The sequence below is a fragment of the Marmota monax genome, unplaced genomic scaffold (assembly GCF_021218885.2).
Source record: "Marmota monax isolate L192 unplaced genomic scaffold, Marmota_monax_Labrador192_F-V1.1 WCK01_AAM20220418_F8-fsc00061, whole genome shotgun sequence".
In the NCBI taxonomy this organism is placed as follows: Eukaryota; Metazoa; Chordata; class Mammalia; order Rodentia; family Sciuridae; genus Marmota; species Marmota monax.
Genome location: NW_026695230.1, coordinates 18,551,029 through 18,576,628, shown reverse-complemented (window position 1 = coordinate 18,576,628; position 25,600 = coordinate 18,551,029). Strand labels below are relative to the sequence as shown.

Sequence of the window (25,600 nt, the reverse complement as noted above, 5' to 3'; positions counted from 1 at the left end):
TTAACTGACCTCTTTTTGCACCTGCAGCAGTTTTCAGTACTGACAGAACACCTTACAGCTCCATGCACCCATGGATGCTGGGATTCTGTGCCTAGAGGCCTTGGGAACCTTCGCATTTGTTACCATTCATAGTATTAATGACAACTTCCCCTGCAACCACAATTCTATCCGCTTATGGTTTTATCTGTCTTTAAACTTTTCGAAGGCTTCCCTGCCTCTCACCCAGTGAGGAAAGTGGCTTCAAAAACAGTGCCCTAACTTTAATCCGGGACAAGCAGCCTGGACAAACATTAATACTGGGAGAATTTTGGACACCCCTTTGCCATAGTTTCTTCCTGGTTCGAAATGTGTGTGTGTGTCATTGGCATTTGCTTGTGGCTTTTCTCCAGTATGAGTGACACCTGCCAAGGTTCCCACGACCTCCCTTCCCTGGGGTTTCTCAGCGTGGAGTCTGCCTCACTGCGCAGCTCAGGCAGCTACACCCTTGGGCTGGAGCCTAGTACCGGCCCCTGCAGTGAACTGGCACACCACCCGCCCTCTACCCCACAGGTTCACAACTGCATGCTTCCCCGCTTCTCCTCACAACACACACAGCCCAGCACGTCAGACCCTTCTGACTGGACTCCATCCCAGAAGCCCTGGCAGGAGCCACTCCTTTCTCAGGGTCAAACGCTGTCCTGGACATCTGCTTGGCACAACCGTTCCCTGCCGGTTTATTCCATCTCCCTGTCTGGTGTCCTTCTAGGTCCCCTCCTGGATGATCCCCCACCCCCCCCCACACACACACACCTAGGCAGCAGCAAGAAGCTCACCGATTCTCTGCCACCAGTTGTGAGCCCACTTTCCAAGCATGATTCTAGAGCTGCTGGTCTCGTCATCTACCACATCCCCCCAGCCCTTGGCAGTCTTTTTTGCTTAAAACACTCTGCATGAAATTAATAAAACCATCTTCAGTAGGAAGGCAACACAGTGACCTGTGTTTGCTGGAGTCTGCTTGGTATCCAGTGTCACCCAAGCAGCATGTCTTCCTGCATGAAGAAAAGAAGTCAGAACTGTTCAAGGGTCTCAGCCGCCCCTATGTGTTAACCAGGAAAAGTCTATATACACCCTCTAGCTTCACTGCTCTTAATTTTAAAAAAAATAACAAACTAAATTTTGGAGATCACACAGCTGAGCAATACATTAAGAGTCTCCCACAAGCTTTGCTCTAGGTAACACACCCTTGAGGTGTGGGTTATGATAACCATCGCCTATGCTTCTCTTCAGGGACTTGAAGGCCACTTTTGCTGAAAACACTGACTCTTTACTTCAGCCTGCAGTCACTTGGGTGACTGGAATAGGGTGAAAAGGCTTGGTATCTTTGTGTTCTTGGTATCTTTGTCTCCATTGCTGCCTTAACTTTTGAATCGGATTCCACTCAGCACTTGTATGTAGATGTGTTGATCATTTGAGAAATGTTTTGCTCCAAACTATAATATAGGGTTAACTTGGCCTAGACATGCCTACTCTCTCCACCCACTTCAAGGCAACGAGATTACACCAGAACATGAAATGAGTGAAAATAAGAGGTACCCAAATTCCTGGAAGATCTCTGACTATTCCCAGAAAGACATGAATATTTCTCACCTTTAGTGTCCCCCAGTAAATCACGAACCATTTCTGGGCTATGATTTTGCTACAAAGTGCGCTCCATGGGACTTTTCTTGAAGAAACTGTGAAATGAAAATGACATAAATTTTTGAGAAGACTAAACAGAATCCATGAATCCATGTGCTGTGAAAATTAATACAGTACTTTATTATGTGGCAGATATTATTCTAGAGAGAAAAGACCTGTTCAGATTGTCTCAAGACTCATCTTATTTCAACCTCTTTATTTTACAGTCAAATGCTACTTGAGCTCAGAAAGGTCAAATGATTATTCCAACCGAATACCCTCACTGAGAGACATCCTGAATGAGACCCTGAGAGTTTTTCAGATCTTTCAGCTGATATGCTATCAGCAGGGAAACTATTCCAAAAGGTGTTAAAGTTGTAATTCAACTGACAATTTTCATGTTCAATGAGAGGCACCCGTACACATGTAGTCATTGTGGTCTAAGTTCTAGGACCTGATAAAATGAACAGAAATACACCATAGTTATTTATCACCTTTTGGGCAGGATCACATGGTTTTTCAGCTTCTGCATAGCCTCGTACAATACTCTGTAGGTATTAGGATTTGATCAGTTTACTTGATAGGCATTTCTGGCAGAATCTGCCTGACTCATTCTTTTCCTTCCAGAATTGCTGATGACAGTATGCATTATTCCAAATTCACACTAACCTAAAGATTGTAAGTTTGTAGCTATTGTATAAAAATATACTATTTCTTCTTAAAAATGGACCTAAACTCAGGAAGTCTAGCTATTAATCATTAGGCTACATTTATTCCTAAAACTTTTCATATTTTGTTCAGTTTTTTTAATATTTCTGTTTCCTCTCACTCCTCAGATTATTGCAATTTACTCTCTGGAAAACCTACCCTGACTCATCAAGGCATAATTATTCCCCTGGTACAATTAGAGGTTCATTTATAATATCCAGATTAAAAAAAAAAAGCCCTAGTCCTTTAAGAGTAGTTCAAACCCCAACATAAAAACATTAACTGATTTCACTATCCTTAAAATACTATAGGCTCAACTTCAAGGTTACACAATTTTTTTTTCATTTCTGGAAAATATGTTGGCCTTCTTTCCATTAAAATAATATCTAGAGTCCAGTTTTAAAAATACCTTCTGACATATTCATCAAAATGAAAATTATTCAAAATTTTATTATTTCTCACTTCCACTGTTGACACTGTTAAACCTTATTTGTTGGGGATTACTGCAATACTTCCTAATTGGAATCCCTGCTTCATCCCTAGCCCCTATCTTTAGTCAATTCTTAACATAGCATTCAGAATGAACCTATAAAATTTAAGTCAGATCATGTCACTAAAAATCCTCCAATGACTTCTCATGTCACTTGAAGTAAGGAGAGTCCTTGCAGTGATTTATAAGGCATATATAACTTTTAGTCTCATTCCCTATTTTCTTCCTTCCTTACTGTGCCATGGTACATTCTAGATAAACTCTTAGCTAACCTCAGAACCTTTGCACTTGCTAAAGCTTCTCTATGGAATTCTTCTCCCTGGATATCTATGTGGCTCACTTGCTCTCTCAAGTATTTTAATCTTTCTTGAAATATTATCTCAGTGAGACCATCCTTGATTAACCTATCTAAAACTACAGACTTTTTCACTACCTACCTGAAGTTTTCAATTATTTTTTCCTTGGCATTTATTATCAATATACATATAAAAATTTTGAGATGTGGTTTCACTATATTGTTCAGATTGTCCTCAAACATGATCTTCTTGCCTCTGCCTCTCAAGTAGCTGGGATTGCAGACACATGCCACTATACTCAGTCGCATGTATAATTTTTAAAATAATTATTTTATTTTAAATTTTATCTTGCTTATGGTCTGCATCAACTTTAGGAAGCAATTTTGATAAAGGTAAGGATTTTCATCTATTTTGTTTACTATTATGCCCCCCACATTCTGAAACAAGATCACGTAGTAGGTGCTCAATTCATATCTATTAAATGAATTGTTGGAAGAAAGTGATATCTGCAATAAAGAAAAAATAGAGAATATAGTATGCTATCTTGCCACAATAGTTCATATGTCATGAATATTTTCACATAAACTAGGACTTTTTCAGGCTAGAAGGTGGGAGATCAAAATCTCCCCTTTGCCATTAACATCAGAAACAAATTGTAGCTCAGAATTTTCCCTTCCTATTTCCAGCTATTATTCACCTCGTACTTCTATTATAGTTATTGAATAGCAGTGAAGAGTAAAGAGAGAATTTATCATTCCAAACAGGATTATTTAGAAAGCAAAAGGGGCTATCATTAATAAATGCACTAGGACAAGAAGCAATAATGAAGTCACTGGTTTGTTCCTTATTTTTCAATACTGGGGATTGAACCCAGGACCTTAAACGTGCTAGGAAGGCACCATCCCAATTGAGTTACATCCTAAGACCTAAGAAACAATAGCTGAGACTATCCCAGGAAAACCATTATGATTCCTCTAATGTGGTCCCAACTAAGAACATTTATATAAAATATGGATCTTTTTTGGCATGTAAGATTAAGAAACTTAATGATTGATGCATATGATTTACGATTCATATTGTAGAAATTTGACATAACTTCATTCAGGGGTAAAAAAATTTTCACTCTTGCTGGACAAGAATAAGTTCTTGTCTTAAAAATTACATGTATTTAGAGAGGTTGCCTGTTCTCAGAGAAGGGACAGTGAAGAGTTCAGAGCCTGGGAGAAGAGCAAGTTCCTGCTCACCTGAGGAACACTGCTGGTGGTCTGCTCCTTCAACTCTTATTTCCTGATCTTTCCTGAATACAGTTTGAAATTTGAGAGAAGAAGATAGCAAAACACAAAATCAATGGCTATGAATTTACAGTCCAATGTCAGCACAGCCATTCTTCATAAGCGATGAGAAGGATGTTCAGGAAGCAAATCACCAATGGAGGGAAGGAAAACTGTGAGACGACTAAGACAGCAACATGTCCCATGAGTCATATTTGCCGGGAATGGAGATTGAACTTCCCTTTCTGATTACATTTGAGGACCCTCACACAACAGAAAAAACAGAGTCCCTTGCAGCATGTGCTCCAGCAACTTAGAGCATTTGAAAACCTGAAGAGACCAGCCAACAGGAGGCCTTCATAGGTTATAACCACAGTAAGAGTGACACTCTAAATTAATTGTACAAATTAATTAACAACATATAAATTGCAATTTAATTTTCTAACATGGCATGAATTGCATTAAGTAGACACTGTAAATCATTTTTTTTCAAAATCATCACTGAGGTTGAGTGCTTCTTCATATTTAAACTCACTGTATTTGTTTTATATTTATGCTTTTTTTTTTTTTTTTTTTTTTTTTTTGCTCCATGTGTTAATGGGCTAATTTTAACTTGAAGTTGATGCAGTACTAGTGAGAACTTTGTGCTGGACTCTGACCCCAGCACCCAATCAGGGCAATGTGCCTTCAAGTAATCAGGAAGACATCTGTCCTGGACCATGTTTTTTCAAGGCAGCCATCTGTCAATAACACCAACATGAGAACACTCTGCCTTGCTGTCTTCCATCCAAACCCTGAAATTGCTTTCGGGTCTCAGTGCCAGGCAACTTTAAGTCACTCTGGGAAGAACCCTGCCCTCCCTGTGAAGACAGCAGTCCAAAAGCCAGAGGGTGTCTTCTTTAAAGTTACCAAGGCTGCCTCCAAAAGGCAAGGCATGGGCGAAAGGATCAACTCTCATGCTCTGGCCAGGTGTCCTGATCTGACCAAAGAGCCCTGCCTGCAACCTGCAGCACAGAGAGAGGACCCAAACCCCAAACTTACCATCAGGGCCCCATAGAGACTGGCCAGAATGACTGAAGGAAGACTCCCTAGGAGCAGTTCCTTCTAAACTCCCCAGGGGACCACTCAGAGACCAGGCTAGAGGGTTCTCCAACTTCTCTAATCTTCAAGGTGCAAGTGGACTTGGAAGAAAAGTGTCATCCAACTGATCAGGAAAATTTTCACTCCAATACCTCATATTCCCCTGCATCCACTCCTGGGTGGGGAAGCAGTGCCCCACTGTTGTTTGGGAGAGGCAGCCGCCAGGAGAGATAAAAACAACAACAACAACAAAACCAGAAAGAAAACAAGAACAAAAGAAACTGTTGAGGCCAGGGGTGGGTAGCAAGCAAGAGGGGGATAACACCGATGTAAAAGAAAATGGGGATCCAATGGGAGGCATTGAGACTGAGGCAGTAATGGGGAAAGAAGTGAAGCAGGAATGCCGTAAGTCAGAGCAAGAATGGAGACATGCCTTTACAGCCTGCTTTGTCACAGATGTTGCAACAGCGCCATCTAGAGGACTCAACTCCTCCTGCATATGTTGGATCAAGCTGTCCCCTGTCAGGGATGACAATGGGAGGTCGCTGATTCTGCAGTAGACCTTGAAAATAGTTTTGTTAGCATACCTCAGTCCTACCTTTAAAATGATTGTTTAATAGTAATATTAGCTAGTGAGTAGTCAAGTGATTGAATGTAGAAAAGTTGGAAGATTCTAGTGTTCTATTTTCCTCACCACAAAAAAAACTGAATATTAGAAAATACAGGAAAAACAAAGTGATGAAAAAGAAAGTAAAAACCCACTAAACACAAATAATGGAAAGTCAAGTTCTGCATATGAAACACAGTAAAATGTGCACTTTTTGTAACATTTAATGGGATAGAAGAAAGTAGTATTGATTGTTCTTGATGGTAAGAACATCCCTCCATGAGCAGCATTCATATCCTGATATTGGATGTCAGAAAGGCTTAATAAATTAGAGAAAGAAATTTTTTAAAAATTACATGTATTTACATATATGATGCCAAATTACTATAACTATACAAACTGAATATTTACATACTTCAAAACCTGATATTTTAATATGAACCATAAAAAACTGCCATTTTGGTGGGTTGAAAATCAGAAATTTCTTATGGTTCAATAAAATTCTTAGCCTAGATTTTAGTTTTAGTCCCCAGAGTCATTTTTAAAATAGATTGGTTTTGGTGGGGGTGACTGGAGATTAAACCCAGGGGTGCTTAACTACTGAGCCATATCCACAGTCCTTTTAATTCTTTTTTTTTTTTTTTTTTGAACAAGGTCTTGCCACGTTGCTTTGGACCTAGCTAAATTGATGAGGCTGGCTTTGAATTTGTAATCCTCCTGTCTCAGCCTCCCAAGTCACTGGAATTACAGACATGTGCCACATCACCCAGCTTAAGATGGAATATTTTTAATGACCACAGAATGATAGTGATAGATGGGTTTCTGGAAATAACCTAGGCTAATCTCATTTTATTAATGAGGAAACAGGTCTAAAGGTGTCAGATCAGTTGCTCTAAGGTATAATTTTAGTTTAGCAATGTCATCAAGTATTATACTCAACTTTCCCGACACTGAATTCTTTCAGTTACATCATATATCTAGAATAAGGAAAAGAAGTCTAAGGTATTGTGTGAAATAAAGTTGTAGGAATGATACTTTAGACTCCCCAACAAGACTTTATAAACTACGTACTACAAGTGACAAAAAGACTTTGATTATACAGTATAAATCTGAAAGAAAGGGACTTCACAAATGTTATTAAAACAAGGATCTTGAGACAAAAAATGATATTGGTGGGTGGGGAATATTAAAAAATGCTACAATAAGTATATTGAACAACTATCTTTGTACGTGTTCTAATATAATTGAGAATGTTTGGCTCAAATCCACTACTTTCTAAAGAAATATATTTGTACATCATCCCTTAACAATGATGTTATATGCTTTCCATCATCCCTGGCCATTTCTGAAGAGACCAAAGTGGATATCTGATGGAATGCTAGCCAAGCCCAAGGTTTACCAGTATCCTATAGCTTAGCCTTGTCTCAAAAGTAATCATTATAAGCTGAGTTAATTATCTTCTACCTTTCAGAAATTTGAATATACACTGCAAGGGTGTGTGTGTGGGTGGGGGGGGGGACATGACAGGTTAGTAGAGGGCAAGGAAATGGGGGAAAATGATATTCAGAAGTGAATGGCAATTAGAAGTCATGCATAAAGTGCATAAATAAGTCAACCTGTAGGGAGAAGAGAGAGGAGGTCCAAAAGAGAAAAGAAACAATGATAATGGAAGAGTAGCTTCATTGTCTAATGGCTTTCTAGCGTGGTTCCCATGCTGAAGTTTTTGTCCTTGGAATTTTTCTGTGAGATTCTACTATGTGATGTAATACAACCCTATTTATTGCATTGTATAACTTGAGTGGACCTGTATTCTTTACAATTAGAAGTTCCCCAACAGTGGTATCATTCCTAGCTATGGAATTATGTAGCAAAAAGTAGTAACATACTTAAAGCACATTGTTGGCCAAATAACTTTCCCCAAAAGTCTATAATAATTTACCTTCAACATCTGTGGTATATAAGCATATATCACTCCATACTTTTACTGAAAATATCTATTGTTTTTGTTATTAAAAGTAATGTTTCGGGGCTGGGTCTCAGCAGTAGTGTACTTGCCTGGCATGTGTGAGGCACTCAGTTTGATTCTCAGCACCACATATAAATAAATAAAATAAAGGTCTATCAACAACTAATAATAATAATAATAATAATAATAATAATAATAATGTTGTTTCCTTGTTTCATGTTCTTTGTAAATTTTTAAGCTTTGTACTCATTTGATTAATTCATATTAATACTTTTATCATCATGGCAAATATTTTTCTTCTTTTTTGTCTGGTTTCCATAATTTCCCCCCAGTTTTAAAATTCTTATGTAGTTAAATTCCTGTACAGGGAACAGGAATTGAAAACTTCTGCTTTCACCAACATGTATTTTATGATTTAGATCACGAGATAAAGGCCTAATTTTGCTTTTTACCCAAGAGTTATTATCTGAGTACCACCCATTTACTGAACAATCCTTCTATTCATAGATCTTCATTATATGTGAAGTATATGTGCATATTTACTGAGTATATTATATATAATATGTAATCCACATACTAGTATATTTCTAAACTATTGACTCAGATTCTAAATTTTTTCAAATATATAATCATGTTCTCCATTACAATGTCAACATGCAACTTTTTATATGTTAGGGCAATCTCATTTATCTTATAATTATTTTCTCTTTTCTCCAATGCCTCTTTTTTTTTTTTTTTTAAGTGCTAGAATTTTACATTTAAAACCTCACCAAAATTCTCTTTTGAGATTTGGAACAAATCTATAAATTAACTTGGGAACATTCCCTCTAGAAAAATTTTAAGACATTTTTTTATGTCCTTGTTAATTTTCATTAATCTTATTAATATTATTCCACATTTTAATTTGATCCCTTAAAAAATTTAGTGGCATTACAAAGACATTTCCCATTCATTATATTTTTTTGATTTTTTGCAAGAGTTTAGAAAAGTAGTTATTTTGCATATTTAGCCTACTTTGATGGGTTAATTATATTTTGAAATATTTTAAAAACAGACAACCCTTTTGGTTTGCCTAATACCATCAGTCTTTTATATTTAATGAGTATCATTTTGCTTTTCCACTTGAAATAATATACAATCAAAATTTTAATCCAATCAGTATTTTTGAAACTTTTTAGGGACTAGGGTTGTAGCTCAGTGGCAGAGTGCTTACCTAGCACATGGGAGGCACTTGGTTCAATCCTCAGCACTACATAAAACAATAAATAAATAAAATATTTTAAAGGACTTTTAATAAGGCATTTAACCTATTTTAAGAAATTGAGCCTTTATCTTGTTTCAGTCTCTTATTTTTTAATGCCAATTTCTTGAGTTCTTTTGTATTGTCTTTTGACATAGGGGCTAAATATTTTGTTTTTATCTTATCCATTGTTATGAAAGGTATATGTTTTAGTTCAATTAGATGCATTTTCTAAGTTTTTGCCAAAATATGTTCCCTTGAATTGTTAATATCAAGAAGAAAATGCTATTGAGTTTCTGATATTTAAGATTATAAGTGTAGCATACTTTCTTTTGCTATCTCTTCCCAAAGTTGTCAGATTTAGCAAACAGAAACAGAAGAACCTGGTGAATTTGAATTTCAAAAATAAAATTTTAGTATAAGTACTTGGGACATACTTAAAAATAATTAAAATGTATATACTTATTTGAAATTCAAACTTTACTAAGTCACCTGCATCTTATCTGACAACCTTACTCTTCCCTACAGACTTTTATATATATTCTGCTTTTATACTTAGCATTTGTATATTTTCCTGCACAACTATTTAATATTTTAAGTTTTGTAAACAAATTAACTATTCAGCCATAACTGCAAGTTTAACTGATTTCAGAAATCATCACCAATCCTTTTATACCATGATTTCCACATTTGAACTCTAAGAAAGGCAAGTATACGGTACACTTTGTTTCTTGCTTATAGTTTATATATATATGCATATATATATGATTTGTTGATAAAATTTTGTTTTTAATCTCAGAATTCTGAAAGTGCTAGTCCTTGCTTTTTTGAGTTACTGTTGCAAAGATCTTTGTTCATGTTCCCTTTTTGATTTTGTAGATCACCAGAATTTTTCATTCTACATACTTTTGTTTTCTTTTTCTAAGCTGTTTCTAAGATTGTTTTTTAAAACATTTTTGCCTAAAATCTAGTGAACATATATTTTTAAATCAGGAAAAATTAATATCTTTGGTGACTGATTCTGTTTTTAATGTTTCCCTGGCCTCAAACTCACTATTCTCCTGCCTGCTTCCTGAACAGTTGAGATTACAGATGCACCCAAGTGTTCTTTTACCTTCCTTAGAAACTTTAATCCTTACATTCTATTCCTTGATCTTCACGTCTTTTCTCATTGTTTCTATCACATTATCCTTTTCATTTATTCATTACATTACTTGATGTTCTACAATGTTCATTCTGCTCATAGCCTTTACTTTCATACAGAATTTTAAATTTCTCTGAAGACCTTGTTGTTGTCTATTTCTCTTCTTTACTTACTGAGTTCTACTCTAGCTTTATTGATATTTTCGTTATGATACTGAGGATACCAATTTTTATGAAATTCTCTTCTGGAACCTGAAAGAGCCAATTTTCAGGGTTTTAGGCTTCTAAGTCTTCAGGATGATATTCCTTTCTTTGATATTACAATTCCTTCTTATTTTCCTAAACAGGTCCATTTTTTCTTAGGAAGTAATATCTAAACATAACTATGCATCAATAGTTAGGACTTGTGGTTTAAATATTAGATGTCCCCCAAAAGTGTATGTGACACAATGCAAGAAAGTTTAGAGATGAAATGATTGGGTTGAGAGCCTTAACCCAATCAGTGAATTAATCTAATAGGGATTAACTAAGATAACTGAAGGCAGGTAGAGTATGGCTGGAGATGGGTCACTGGGGGGGTGTGCCTTAAGGGTATATATTTTGTCCCTGGAGAGTGGACTCTCTCTCTGCTACCTGGTACTATATGTCCAGCTGTTTTCTTCTGGCACCTTTCCACCATGGTCACACCCTGAGGAATGCATTAAGACTGCTGAAAACTGTGAGCCCCCAAATAAACTTTTCCTCCTCTATTTGTTCTTGTCAGGTCTTTTGGTCATAGCAGTGAAAAGCTGACCGAAATAGGATTTGAGTATTCCTAACTCTATGACACATAATGGCCAACTCTCTTGTTTCACAATTAGCTGGAGGGTTCAATTCTGTTCCTAGCAGATATTTCCATATTACCATTCTGTTCTACTGAAGTTAAATTCTATTGCTTGAATCTCTATTTCTGAACCAATAGATGATCTTTAGTTTCTAGAATTCACTATTAACTTTCATCCATACCTTTCTTAGGGAATCTAAATCTACTTGGTCTCTGAGCCTATGAATGAATGTGGAAACCTGGGGAGAAGTGGTTACCTCAAAGTGCAGTACCCTAGCAACAGAAGAATGGTTCCTGAGTTTTCTGGATGACAGTGATAACATCTCCAGTGTATCTATTATCTTAGATACAGGGTCATACAATGTTTTCTCATCTTTTATCAGGTTGGTTTTGTTGCATAAGAATTGAATTCTACTATAGTTTATTTGTCCATATTTGAACAATACCAGTTTGAATTTCAACTTTTGCAAATTCCATCTTTTTTGTGGCTTCCCAAAGACTTTCCGAGGATGTCAAGAGATGCTCTTTCAAAGATGACGAGCCAGTTTCAATTAAAACCAAAATGAAATGTTTTGAAACAAAAATTAAAAGCATTTTGAAGTCAGTGAAAATACAAGTTGGACATTGTTTGATTTCATAAACATTAAAATGCACTGGAAAAAAGGCTAGAATGCAACAGGATGCAAAAAAAAAAATCCTTCCTTAAACTTTAATATATATTTTGTAATAATTATGTTTTGTATTTATAGTAAAGAAAATACATTTAATTTTAAATAAATAGTAATTCTCCTAAGAATTGCCTCTTGAGGTAGGAGGGGAAACTATTTTTGTTTAGAATTCTGTATTAATTATAGGATTTCTTTTCCAGCAGCATTTATTGAGTTTAATGATTAAATTTTACTTGAAGCTATTAATAAACAAGATTTATACAGTTCCTCTCTTGTGATTATTGTGAAGATATGAATTCTGATCAAACCCTTTATAATACTCATGGCATTTATAAGTTTTCTCTCCCACGTGGACTCTTTGATGAATTCGAAGTGCTGAGCTCTGACTGAAACCCTTACCACACTTTGCACATTGATAAGGCTTCTCTCCAGTATGGACCCTCTGGTGGATGTGAAGATTAGAGCTGTGACTAAAGCCCTTCCCGCAATCAGCACATTTATAGGGTTTTTCTCCTGTATGAACTCTCTGATGAATGAGAAGATGTGAACGCTGACTGAATCCCTTACCACACTCTTCACATTTATAAGGTTTCTCTCCAGTGTGTATTCTTCGATGAGTGTGAAGTTTTGAACTCTTGCTAAAGCCCTTCCCACAGTCATGACAGGTATAAGGTTTCTCTCCTGTGTGGACCCTCTGGTGAATGCGAAGATCTGAGCTATGGCTGAAGTCTTTCCCACAGTCACTACATTTATAAGGCTTCTCTCCTGTATGCACTCTCTGATGAATTTGAAGATTTGAGCGTTGAGTAAAGCGCTTACCACAGTCATCACATTTAAAAGACTTCTCTCCTGTATGTACTAATCGATGAATTCGAAGATTTGAGCTCTGACTGAAGCCCTTACCACATTCATCACACTTATATGGTTTTTCTCCAGTGTGGACTCTCTGATGAACATGAAGTACTGAACTCCGACTAAAACTCTTACCACACTGATCACACTTAAAGGGTTTTTCTTCTGTGTGAAGACTCTGATGAATGTGAAATAGTGAATTTGTATTGAGGTCCTTATTACACTCAGATTTATAGTGTTTCTCTTCTGTATGGACACTTTGATGACTATGAAGACAAGAAATCTGACTGAAGCTCTTACCACATATATTACATATATAAGGTATACCCCCTGTGAAGACTCTCTGATGAAAGTAAACTCCTGAGCCAAGACTAAAGTTACTGCCAACTTCATCACATCCATACAGCTTCTTACTTATGTGGATTCTTGGATATCTGTAAAAATCTGATCTCTGAGAGAAGCATGCTGTGCCAATGGAGTATGGATAGAGATTTTCTCCAAGTTGATTTCTCTTGTGGAGAACACATTGTGAGTTCCAATGACGAATTTCTTTACATTTATTACAGACACAGTATTTCTCCTCCATAGAGTCTCTCAGTAGGTCACACTGGCATATCTCCCCAATATATACTGGAAGGGCTTCTTCCACTGAGATATAAGAATGCTGAGCTATGAATTTCTGGTCTTTTTCCATAAAAAGATTTTTCCTAGATATGACAAGATGGTTTCCGTCCCTTCGAAAACCATGGGAATCATTCATGTAATCTTCTCTACTAAAGTCTTGGGTGGTTTTGGTTTCTAAGGACTGCCAAGGTATTAACTTTCTGAATTTTAAGTTCCTATGGCTTGCACCTTCAAAGGTCAGTTCATAGTTTCCATACTCTGGTACTTGTGTGGAGAGAATTAACCACTCTTGACACTGGGAAAGATCTTGTTGCTTTACATTTTTGGAATCTACCCCTTGAATGGTTTCATTATAATTTTGATTCTCGTATATCTGAGTGCTAGCATTTCTCCAGCTCTGCAAGAAGGAAAAATTTTCATATTGTAAGTATTTGAATCGTTCTTCTTGTGGCTTGTAGCTCTCATTCAAGTTTCCTAGAAGAATAAACAGTTACTTTAGTGATGATATGAAGGTTGTGCTTAAAGCTTTCCAATTATCTAAATCAAAGACTTTCATAATGGTAGGAAGATGTGTGGAGAGGAGTAGGAATGAAGGGTATGACTTTGGCCGCTCCTTTTGGGTCAGAGATTTATTTATTTTTGTACATTCATGTACATATTTATTCATTTGCTCATTCATTCATTTTACAAACATACCTTGAGCATCAATTTACAATTTATCAGGTACTATTTATAATAAAAAATAAGGCCAACTGCTTCATAGAAATAGTTTTGAAGACTAAACTATATTACTTTACTTGGGACATTATTATAAGAAGTAAAATATGTTTCTATTTTTCTGCTATAGAATAGTGTGGGAGACTGGGTGGAAAAAAAATGGCTGCATTAACTCTGCTTATGCCTTTGGGTGCTCTCCTTCCACACTGTGTCTAGGCTTGGTAATATAATCTGCTCACTGGGATAACAGCTAAAGTGTCAAAAGCAGAAATTTGAAGAGTGCTTGCCTTCTCTCTTGCTGCTTTTGAAAATTCTGCGACCACCACCACCACATGAAAAAAAGGGACATATAGCCAATGTATCTCCAATATCCCTAGTGATTTTGAGCCAACTGTCAGACATATGAATTAGGCCAGTCAGCCTTATCTTAAAATCACCCAGTCCCAAGAAAATCCCTCTATGAGACATCATCCATGATTCCTATTGAGGAATCATGAAAAAAATAATAAATTTTATCTTAAGCCACTAAGTTTGGGGTAGTTTGTTATATAACAAAAGGCAATTTGTACAAACGGTATGACGAAAAACAACTTTAGGAACAAACAAAACTTACTATGTATGGAGATTTGTGCTCTAAGAATAATATAGAAAATAATTAAAAATAATAATCACAAATATCTAGGTCATTGCATAACCCAGATGTCTTAGAAGATATTTTGCCTTATATTTTACAGGTTGAGCATCCCTAATCCAAACATGCAAAATCTGAAATACTCCAAAATCCAGTGCTGACATAATGCTCAAAAAATTTCAGATTTTGGAACATTTTTGGATTAGGATTGCTCAAACAATAAAGATCATACAAATATTCCAAAATCCAAAAAATTCCAAAATCTAAAAAACATTTTTGGTCCCAAGCATTTTGCATGAGGGATACTCAAACTGTATTTGTCATCTGGCTTAAAACATATTTTGTGAATATTTCTTCTATCACACCAACACAAGAACTCAGACAAAGAACTGAAATATACTCAACAAAATTGGTTCTAGAAAGCTCTAAATTCCTTGTGAGCTGGGATAACTTTACCTAATGACATGACATTTGTGTAGTTCTCCCACATAACCTCCCAGTAGAGATTTTTTTGAGAAGAATCCAGGAATTTCCACTCTTCCCAAGTAAAAATAATTGTTACATCTTCAAATGTTACTGCCATCTGGTTAAAGATGAGGCTTTTGGGGCAGAAGAAATCTAAGTGAGAGGATGAACAAAGAAAAAAATATTTAGTAGGTAATATAAGTGGCAAACCACATAGAAAAAGAAAGAACTTCAAAAAAAGAAGAAAAACAAGAAAGGTAAGGGGAGATATAACAAGTAGCCAAATGGCTTAAAAATGTATCCAAATATCAAATATTATCACTATCAAAGAAATACTTACTTGTCTGTCAACCAATGAGCTAATAATGACTTCAACTTATATTTTAGTTAGTCCTCATAGCAATCCTGTGAGGTAGATACTATTATTATCTCTGTACTACAAAAATAGTAAATAATGGTTGAAACAGATTAATGCCAATGATCACAGAGCTAGAAGGCAGCCCAGAAGGGACCCACACATGTACACTTCAGACAAGAATAATTTGCCAAGTGCAATAATATTACTCAATATTGCTTATATTATTGCTTCATGGGTGATCATTTTAGATATTATTTACTTCTTCCTATGAGATGATGAATTATATACTAGAGTTCTATTCATCATTTTCATACTATTTTCACTAATTTTCAGTTAAATCAATGCAGTGCTTATATAATTTTGACTATGATTATAAAGTTTGTTTGAAAGGATGATTTGTTTTGTTCTAAGAAATTTGCTATCCTCATATTCTTATTTTGAAAAGCTCTATATAATTTATTTTATCAAGTGTCTCAGCCTACCCAACCGTTTTATTTTGGAAATATTATCTTCTTGCTCTAATCTGGACTGGCTACTCTTTAAAGCTCAATTTTCAATATTCCATAATTCTTTATTTTACTCTGTCATTTTGGAGGAACACATCAAAATGAATCCAAACTAATCTATGAATATTAAGCTCACTGCCAGTGAAAAAGGCAAAGGTGAGAAGCAGACAAGGTATTCCTCAATATACATCATTTAAGAAAATCTCCAAGCAGGATTACTAGGAAAAATTCCCAGATCATTTGAATCACAGTACACTTGAAATCATCATTAACCCCTCATAACTGACTGAGTGCAGAAATGTAGACTAAATTTTTTTTCTCAGAATTGCTTCATTATTACAAGCATTGCTTCTGAGACTGATTTTTTTTAAATTCTAATGAATCTGTAGGTAATATTTTGTTTCCTCTATAAAAATATTTTAGGATCTTCTTTTGTTGATTCCTTGGTTTGGGACTTTTTTGTTGATTATTCAGTGAGCATTACAATCTAGAGACTGCTCATCAACTCTATGAAATGTTCTTATGTTTCTCTGCAAAATTCCTTTCTTGATTTCTTTCATCTAGAAGACTGCACTTAAACTGAGTCCCCTATTAGTCATATATCATTCTCCTGGATAGTCTATATTTGCTTTGTCCATTTTCCCTTATATAATTTGTTTCTGTCTGTTTATTCTATCATATGGAAAAGTTTCCCAATTTTACCTTCAACTTTTCCACTGAATTTTTATTTTTTATTTTTATATTTTAACTTCAGTGAGATTATGTTCATACTCATGGTTGTTTTTCTTGGCATTCTTTCTCACTTTATTGATGCTTTAAATATCTTTCTAAGAGATATTTCTAAGAGTTTCGTGGATATAATGTCTTCTTTAATTCCTTTAGAAATATTAATTAGAGTTTATAGTCTCTTGTCTACATAATGTTTCCTCAGACTCAATCCCTGTTTGCCCCAAATTCATCTTGATTTCTATCTTTAAAATTGAAGAATTTACTCAAATATCTTATAATTCTTCTATTAGCTGTATATGTGATTCAAATACCAGAATTTTCCAGGAGTGTTCAGCTAGTTCAGAAAATTAAATGTCTAATCTCCTGTTTTTAGAAATGAAGATCTGTAAATATACAAAATTCCTACATAAAATATTAGCTAATTGAATTAAGTAATGTATCAATAATACATCATGATCAAGTGCAGTTTATTCCAGGTATGCAAGGAGAGTTCAACAAAAGAAAAATTTAGCAACATAATTTCCTGTATTAATAACTATAGAAGACAATCATGATTATCTCAGCTAATTCAGGAACATCATGTAATATAAATTCCGTTAAATTGAACACCTATACATGGTATTAAGAAAAGCTTTTAGCAAACTAAAAAAATTTCTAAACTCTCTAAAATGTTAACGGTGTATAGTAAGAACTATAGGCTTAATGGAGATATTTCAATTGTAGTTCAAATGTAGTATCATTATTTTCATACTTAGAGACATGTATCTTGAAAACCCATGAATATGCACATAAAACAAACTAAATATTCAGCAAAATTAACTAGTTACAATAAGACAATAGCATACTGTATCAGCAATCAACTACTAGAAAGTAAAATTTCATATACAACAGCAACAAACAGACCAGTTGAACCAAGAATATAAAAAATTCTATCCTTTCAAGTTCCAAAGAGAAGAAGGAAGATTATCTGAATAAAAGGAGAAGCATGCTTCCATGCTCTTGGATGAGATGATTTAAATGCAATACAATTAAAGAATATTTGCAGTTGGATTTTTTTTTTTTGAGAAACACAATATACTTTTTTTTTCCTTGAAATTTATAGGGAAGGAAAATAAGTCCATAAGGAGAAGTAAACCAAGTGGGAAGACTTGCCTTACTAGATAATAACATACCACCAAAGGCTAGTAGCAAAATTAGAAGAGAACAATCAATTAGTATAACAGAATAGAGGCCTCTCACTAACCAATATGCTTCTTTATGAAAACATGTTAACAATGAAGGTAGCATTATAAATCAAAGAGGAAAGTATGGATTCTTCACTAGATGGTGATCAAAAACTGATTAACTATATGCAGAAAAAAATTAACAGGATTCCAGTATTATACCATATGTAATGAAAACACTACTTAACTGTTAAGGAAAGGCAATAAAGTAATCACAAGAAAATATGGGAATTTGAAAACTTTTGCCATTGTTAAATGAATCCAAGAACTAGTTCTCTAGGGGAAAATATTAACATTACAATAGGTAAATCAAATAATATATAAAGCAAATAAAATCCAGCAACACTTGTAGATTATAAGTTATCATACTGCTGTATAACAATTCCAACACTTAAAGCCTTAAAAGAATAATTATTTATTATCTCTAACATTTTCTCTAGGCCAGAAATTTAGGAGTGGGTAGGCAGTTTTGGCTCAAATCTCTTATGAAATTGTTGTGAATTATTGTCTAGATCAATAGTCATCAAGTATCTCGACTGGGAGGGAGGATTCACTTTCACAATGGTTCCCTCACATGGCAGGCAAATTGTTACTGATTGTTGATGTGGGGGTCTCAGTTTCTCTCCATTTGGTCCTTTTATGTGGCCTGGATTATCTCTCAACGTGGTAGCAATTTTCCCATGAGAAAAGCAAGGAAAAGGTTCATTATTTTTATGACTTAGTCTCATAATTCACACTGCATCATTTCTACTGAACTCCATGGTTTGAACCAATCATAAGCTTCTGACAGATCTGAGAGGAAGGGACATAGGCCCTGCCTTTTGGTGGGGAAGAATATCAGTCACATTTCAAGAAGAACATTAAGGACAAGATAAAGTATAATTGTGGTCATCTTTGGTAAATTTAATTTCCTACAACACTAAGGCATATTATAGCATAATAAATTGATACTTTATACCAGAATATAAAGGAAGAGTTAAAATGAAAAGTTATTAAGTTTAAACCTTCTTAATAATGTCAAATAAGAAAGTCATATAAGTATTTCAATGACTGCTGAAAGAATACTTCCTAATCATATCTCAAAACCCAAAACAAAATATTAAAGGCATTCCCATTAAAACTGTAAACCTGAAAAAGATATTGCAGATCCATGATCTTTACACCACTGATGTGAAAGCACATAGATTTTCTGTAGAGGGTAGGCTGCATATCTGAAGACTATCATAAAATCAGCTGAAAACAACTGGAAGTTATAAAACAAATTAATGTCCTCAAAATTCCACTAATACAGTTGTACTCTATGGAAGCTTACATTATGTATACCAGAAGATATGTACAAGAACAATTAGAGTAAAGTAGTTACTATAACAGCAAAAGGCTGGAAACAATCCAAATGGTTCAACAACAATAGGATAGATAAATAAGTTGTTCATACTATGAAATAGTACACAGTAGTGAAAAGGAACTATAGTTATGTAAAACAACACAGATACAGTATAAAAATAAAACATTATGCTAAAGAAATCATTCACAGGAGAATATATTTAGTCATTACATTGTACAATATACAAAAATATGCAAAACTAAATAATTTCTAAGAGATGCAAATATGCACAGCTTAAAATATAGGGGAAAGACTTAAAAATACTAAATACAACTTCTAATAAAGTGGTTATACCCCCTCAAGTTGGTGGGAATGAAAATGTGGGGTTATCAGGAAGCTTTTAAAAGTATTTGTTGGTTTAGATGATAAGTGCAGATGTTATCTTATATTTTAAATTGTACATATGTGTTTTCATATACTCTTCTACATATATGTAATACATTACAATAAATTTAAATTTTATATATCATATATAAAATTCAAATAATACAGAAAAATAGCAAAGACATTATAACAAATTATTCTATGTAATATTTATAATAACAATACAAATATAAATATAAATTCCTCAAAATAAGTTTGACAAAAATACTTAGAGCCTATATAAAGATAGTTCTAGAATCTGGAAGGATTAAAAAAGGGTTGAAAGAGTATGAAGATCCCATTCAATCTTATGTAAAAAAAAATATATATATATAATTTTTTCTCACTAAATTTACCTCTATTTTATAGGATCCAATCAAGATACTAACAAGATTTTGATGAGGGGGTAAAAAGATCTAACACAGTGGTTTTCAAGTGCTTTTGTGGGGGGAAAAAAAAAAAGGAAATTCTGAAAGAGGAATAATAAGGGGAGACTAATTTAATAGCATATTTAAACTATAATAAGGCCTCTATAATAGCATGGGTTTGACACAGGAATAAAGAAAACAATATAAAAAAAAATAGAAACCTGCAAATGGTCCCAGGTTCAACAGGGAATTTTAAACATGAAGATGTGACATTAAATTTGTGGGGGAAAAATGGCTTATTTAATTAATGATGTTTGGACAACTAAATAGACACTTGGAAGGAAAAATGAAGCTAGATTCTCTTCCTCCATATTTATGGCTTGGTGACTAAAAAGAGTTGTATTAGATATGAATTATATTTTAAGTAATAACTAATAAAATAACAACTGACTCTTAGTGAGTTCTTTCTATACGTCAAACACTGTGCTAATTTTTTTTGTGTGTGTGCCCTTATATACCATCATACTCCTACACAGTAAGTTTTATTTCCCCACTTTAAAGATGAGAAACTGGTCAAGTAATTAAATCTAGTTCATAAAACTAAGAAACAGTAGACATGAAACAAGCATAGACAGCAAGCTAAGATAGCACTAGCTATATTTTGACCAATATTCTATACTAATAAAACATACTGAAAGGTTAATATATTCAGTATTTAAAACTAATTATACCTAACTTTAATATTTTTTCCCAAAATGGAAATCACCATAATGTCATTCTGAGGAATATTTCTAACATATGATTTCTTTCTTTCCTTTCTTTATCCTTTTTTTTAAACTTTATTTTATTTATTTATTTTTATGTGGTGCTGAGGATCAACCCCAAGGCCTTGCACATGCGAGGCAAGCGCTCTACTGCTGAGCCATAACCCCAGCCCCTTTCTTTATCCTTATTAAATAAAAAAACTTATTCGTCTTAGTTGCCCATTAAGTTAACTACATATAATGGAATAACAATAAAAACACTCTGATACCAGTAAATATATTGGGAAATGGATCCACAAAACAGGACAGCCCCAAAGTGATTTGCATGTGTGTCAAGAATTACTGATTCGGGGGGGTTGGGGTTGTGGCTCAGTGGTAGAGCACCTGCCTAGCATGCATGAGGTACTGGGTTGAATCCCAGCATCATATTGAAAAAAAAAAAATTAAAAAAAAAAGTTAAATAAACAAGATAAAGGTATTGTGTCCATCTACAACTAAAATATTAAAAGAATTACTAATTTTGTATATGAAAAGGGAGAACCACATTCAGTAGAGAAAGCAAATATTACCAGTAGAATTAAATAACCAAGTAGGAATAAAAAAAAATGTTTAAGTTCTCCTGTCATTTCTCACATTCAAATATATTTCTGATAGACTCAGGAGTTAAACTTTTAAAATACTTAAAAGTATAAAAAATAATTGAGGAAATAAAAGTAATTATATATTAGTTTGGAAATAAAGTATATATTAAATTTGGAAATAAAAATATATTTCAATGCTTAAAAATATAAAGATGATATTTTGCTTTATACAAATTCAAAGCTCATTTAAACAAAGAAGCCCTTGAAAGTAAAGGGCAAATGGTAAAGTAAGAGGAATATTTACAATATGTAACAAATTATTATTATTTTTTTTTATATACAAGACTACCTACTATCAAATGGAAACAAAAAGGTTAGTAGGGAAAAAGGTAATATATATCAATAGACCCTTCATCAAAAAAAATGCAATTTTTTTTGATGAAGGGTCTATTGACATATATTAATATATAAGTGAAAAAATAGTAAACCTTACTGAAGATTAAAGAGGATGCAAATGAAAGAAAAGTTTTAAAAATAATATCTAATGCTGATAAAAGTTGAACAAGTTAGGATCAAATTGTCATGCAATTTTAAGTTCATGCAATACTTCTAAAAATAACTTTAGGTTTTCAAAAGCCTAAAACATATTTATATCTGTTGACTGTTTTCCTATTTCTCAAAGTATATCTTAAGAAAGTAAAAAAGACTTGTGTCTAATAAATTTTGTATAAGAATATTAATTAGAAGTGGTTTATAATAGCAAAATAAGACATACCTATCCCTAATAAAAGAATATTTAAATCAAGAATGGTACATACCTTGAATTAAATATTATATAATCATTAAAACTCATACTACTAAGAAATGCTTAGAAAAATGCTCATTGTATGTTAAATGAAAAAAATATACAAATAATAGTCACTCATATTTAGCAAATATTTATTGAATGCTTACTACATGCAAGGTCCAGTTCTATGCACTGGGAATATTCCCTGCCTTCCTGAAAAATTTTTAATAAAAATTTTTATAAATACTCATCTTCTGTATACATGTACCTTAGATAAACCTATGTTTAGTATTTATATATATGTGTATGTATATATGTATGCATACATAATAATGTTTAAATAGCTTAGCGAGTATGTATGCATATTAAGTATTAGGTAAAAGGCTATAAGTAAACACATCTAAATGTCAATAATGGCTGCTTATGGTTCATGTTGCACAAGAATAAATAACACATTTAATATGAATACTCCTCTATACTATGGCTTCATTTTGTACATTTATACTCCCCTGCAATAAGTCTGGTTACCTAATTTGTCCCCTCTAATTCTACCTGAGACTAAATGATGATTTTCCTGTAAATCTGAGCTGCTGTTGCTGTCCTTTAAGTGAGACTCATTCTGGTACAATTTAATGTGGATAACTCCATATATTATTAATTTCCTGGTTTAAATTACTCAGTGCAAAGACATTCTAATATATTTATCTCAGAACACTAAGAACAATACAAATGATATGTAGCCTGAACTTGAATGGCTGAATGAAGGAATGAGTTAATGTTGGTAAAAATCCCTGGGTAGGAGGCATGGGCATGCTGCATAGGAGGCGTGGAAGCCTTTCTGCAAGTGAGGAACATGTTCTAAGCAATCTGATCCATGTGTCCTCACTGCTACTTCTACTATCTCCATTACCCATGAAGAATCAGGGCATTTTATAAGTAAGAAAAGACAATCCTATTTACCTGAGATCAAATTTTGAGGAAAACAGCATACAACTGTTTCTCCTTTGTGCTTCTCTTCTGGGAATGGGTGGAATGTTGAGACAACTAAGCTGGAGGTGGGTGAGGAACGAAGGAATGAAAAACTGAGCATGGCACTAAATTCCCCGCACAGTAAGTAAATATGACTCCCAAATCTCCTACAAAGAGGTCCAAAAAAGCCCAGAAACATTCCTGTTCCCCTTCAAGGATTAGAAAGCAGAGCTATAAAAATTGGCACTTTGATGCTTCTAAGCGTCTAGAGACACTAAGGGATAAAACTCTAGACATGAAAAACAAAATTTGATTTCACAGTTTGGTCTCTCCAGGGAGAAATTAATAATATATGGAGTTATCCACATTAAATTGTACTAGAATGAGTGGCACTTAAAACACAGCAACAGCAGCTCAGATTTACAGGAAAATCATCATTTAGTCTCAGGTAGAATTAGAGGGGACAAATTAGGTAACCAGACTTATTGCAGGGGAGTATAAATGTACAAAATGAAGCCATAGTATAGAGGAGTATTCATATTAAATGTGTTATTTATTCTTGTGCAACATGAACCATAAGCAGCCATTATTGACATTTAGATGTGTTTACTTATAGCCTTTTACCTAATACTTAATATGCATATGTACTCACTAACCTGTTTAAACATTATTAAATTAGTTATTAATTACATGTATTGTTATATGGTTTATTTATATAAATTATTAATATAAGATCATAAAGTAAATAATAGCAGCACATGTAAAAGTCTTCTTTCTGTTTTTAGAGTATTGCTCATATTTTGTTAAATTAACTTAAGGAAAAAATAATTCCATTGCCTTCTCTTACTTATTACAACAAAATACTAGATTCTATCTATCACAAAGGAAACCGGAATTTTGGAGAAGGATCAAGATCTAGACCTTCCAGAATATGATTATAATCTCAACTCTGCTATCAACCATTTCTAGAACTTTATAAAAAGATCCAAGTTCTACACTTTCCAAGGCCTTTGTTTCCTCACCTGTAAAGTGGGGGCATGAGCCTTTACCACTCAGGTTCTTCCTTGCTGATCACGGGTAAGTCTCTGGGAAAAAAGATAGGCAATTAGTTAAGAACCCCCTATCTCTCAAGAGAAAAAAACTATTCACGCAGGTCCCAAGATGATACATCAGAGTTCCACCAAGCGCCACGGGCCGAGCTGGGTAGCATCCCTTCACTTGCACCAATGTTACTCAAGGAGCGGGATCTCAGGGCTACAGATCCGCGAAGCCTCGGCTCCTGCAGCAAGACCCGCAGGCCTCTGATGTGCATCCAGGTCCCCGGCCCGAGTCCACCCCAACACCTCCCAACCCAGCACCCGACCACCGGGCCAAGCTGCCTTTTGCCCTCTTCCCTCCTTAATCCTTAATAGGCGAGAGGAGCTAGGAGTAACCCACCTATACCGGGGTGTCGCCAATGTTTCTAAGTCGGAGTCGCTTTTCGCCCCAACTCTACTTTTCTGCCACTCTTCCTTCAGCCACAGCACTTCCAGCCCTGGTCCACATCTGGCTCGGCCCTCTCGAGAGTCGGCGCCACTTACGGAGCCTCTGAAGGAACACCCGGAGGGTCCAAAACCCTAGGCCCACGCAAACAATGGCGCAGCCCGGCTGGATCGAAACGGAAGTCCGGTGTCTTCCCAGGCGTTGACTCAGCCGCGTTTCCAAGGATACGAGAGGGGCGGGGTGGGAGAGGAGCGCTCTGGAAGACGTGACTCCTGATTGGCCAGAAAGATCGAGCAGTAGCGTAGCTCAACCCCTAGCAGTTCTTATTCCCGCGCGAAAGGACGGTATCCTCTGGCGCTTCTGAGCCTTGGATGGAGCCTCCAGATGCTGAAGGTCCCGGGAAGTGGGGCATGGCTGAGGTGTCCGGGAAATGGGGTCACTGGCTTCTAATAGTCCTGGGATATTCACAGACTACAAATGCGTAACCCCTTAGCCTAAACCCTAGGAAATACTTGCTGTAGGATCGCTCTGGTTGGCGAAAGGTGGTTGCGCCCACTGTCGTGCCCTTGGAGCCCTGTCCTGCCTAATCTTGAGGTTGGAGGCAAAGTGGGGCTGAGATGAACCCGTGGAAAGGAGCCCCTCCTCGGTGTCCTGGGACTGCAGAAAGACTTGGAAGTGCATGCTCTTTTTTATTTTTAAATTTTTTTAAATTGTTGATAGACCTTTATTTTATATATTTTATTTTATATATTTATATGTGGTACTGAGAATCGAACCCAGTGTCTCACACATGCCAGGAAAGTGCGCTACTGCTGAGCCCCAGCCCCAGCCTGCACACGCTCTTTTAGT

At 35.0% G+C, this 25,600-nt stretch overlaps 1 protein-coding gene across 2 annotated transcripts; it reads right to left on the bottom strand.

Moving 5' to 3' along the window:
• Positions 1-11,961: 11,961 nt before the first annotated feature.
• Znf214 (zinc finger protein 214) lies at positions 11,962-24,960 on the bottom strand. 2 transcript variants are annotated; one of them, XM_046438210.2, is made up of 4 exons: positions 24,707-24,960; positions 24,292-24,354; positions 15,229-15,390; positions 11,962-13,898 (listed from the first exon to the last, which is right to left on the bottom strand). In XM_046438210.2, exons 3-4 carry the CDS (start codon positions 15,353-15,355, stop codon positions 12,205-12,207), a joined length of 1,821 nt encoding a protein of 606 aa, XP_046294166.1. In that variant the 5' UTR covers positions 15,356-15,390; positions 24,292-24,354; positions 24,707-24,960; the 3' UTR covers positions 11,962-12,204. The 2 variants fall into 2 exon arrangements, with proteins under 2 accessions (XP_046294166.1, XP_046294167.1); XM_046438211.2 differs by lacking the exon at positions 24,292-24,354.
• Positions 24,961-25,600: the final 640 nt, after the last annotated feature.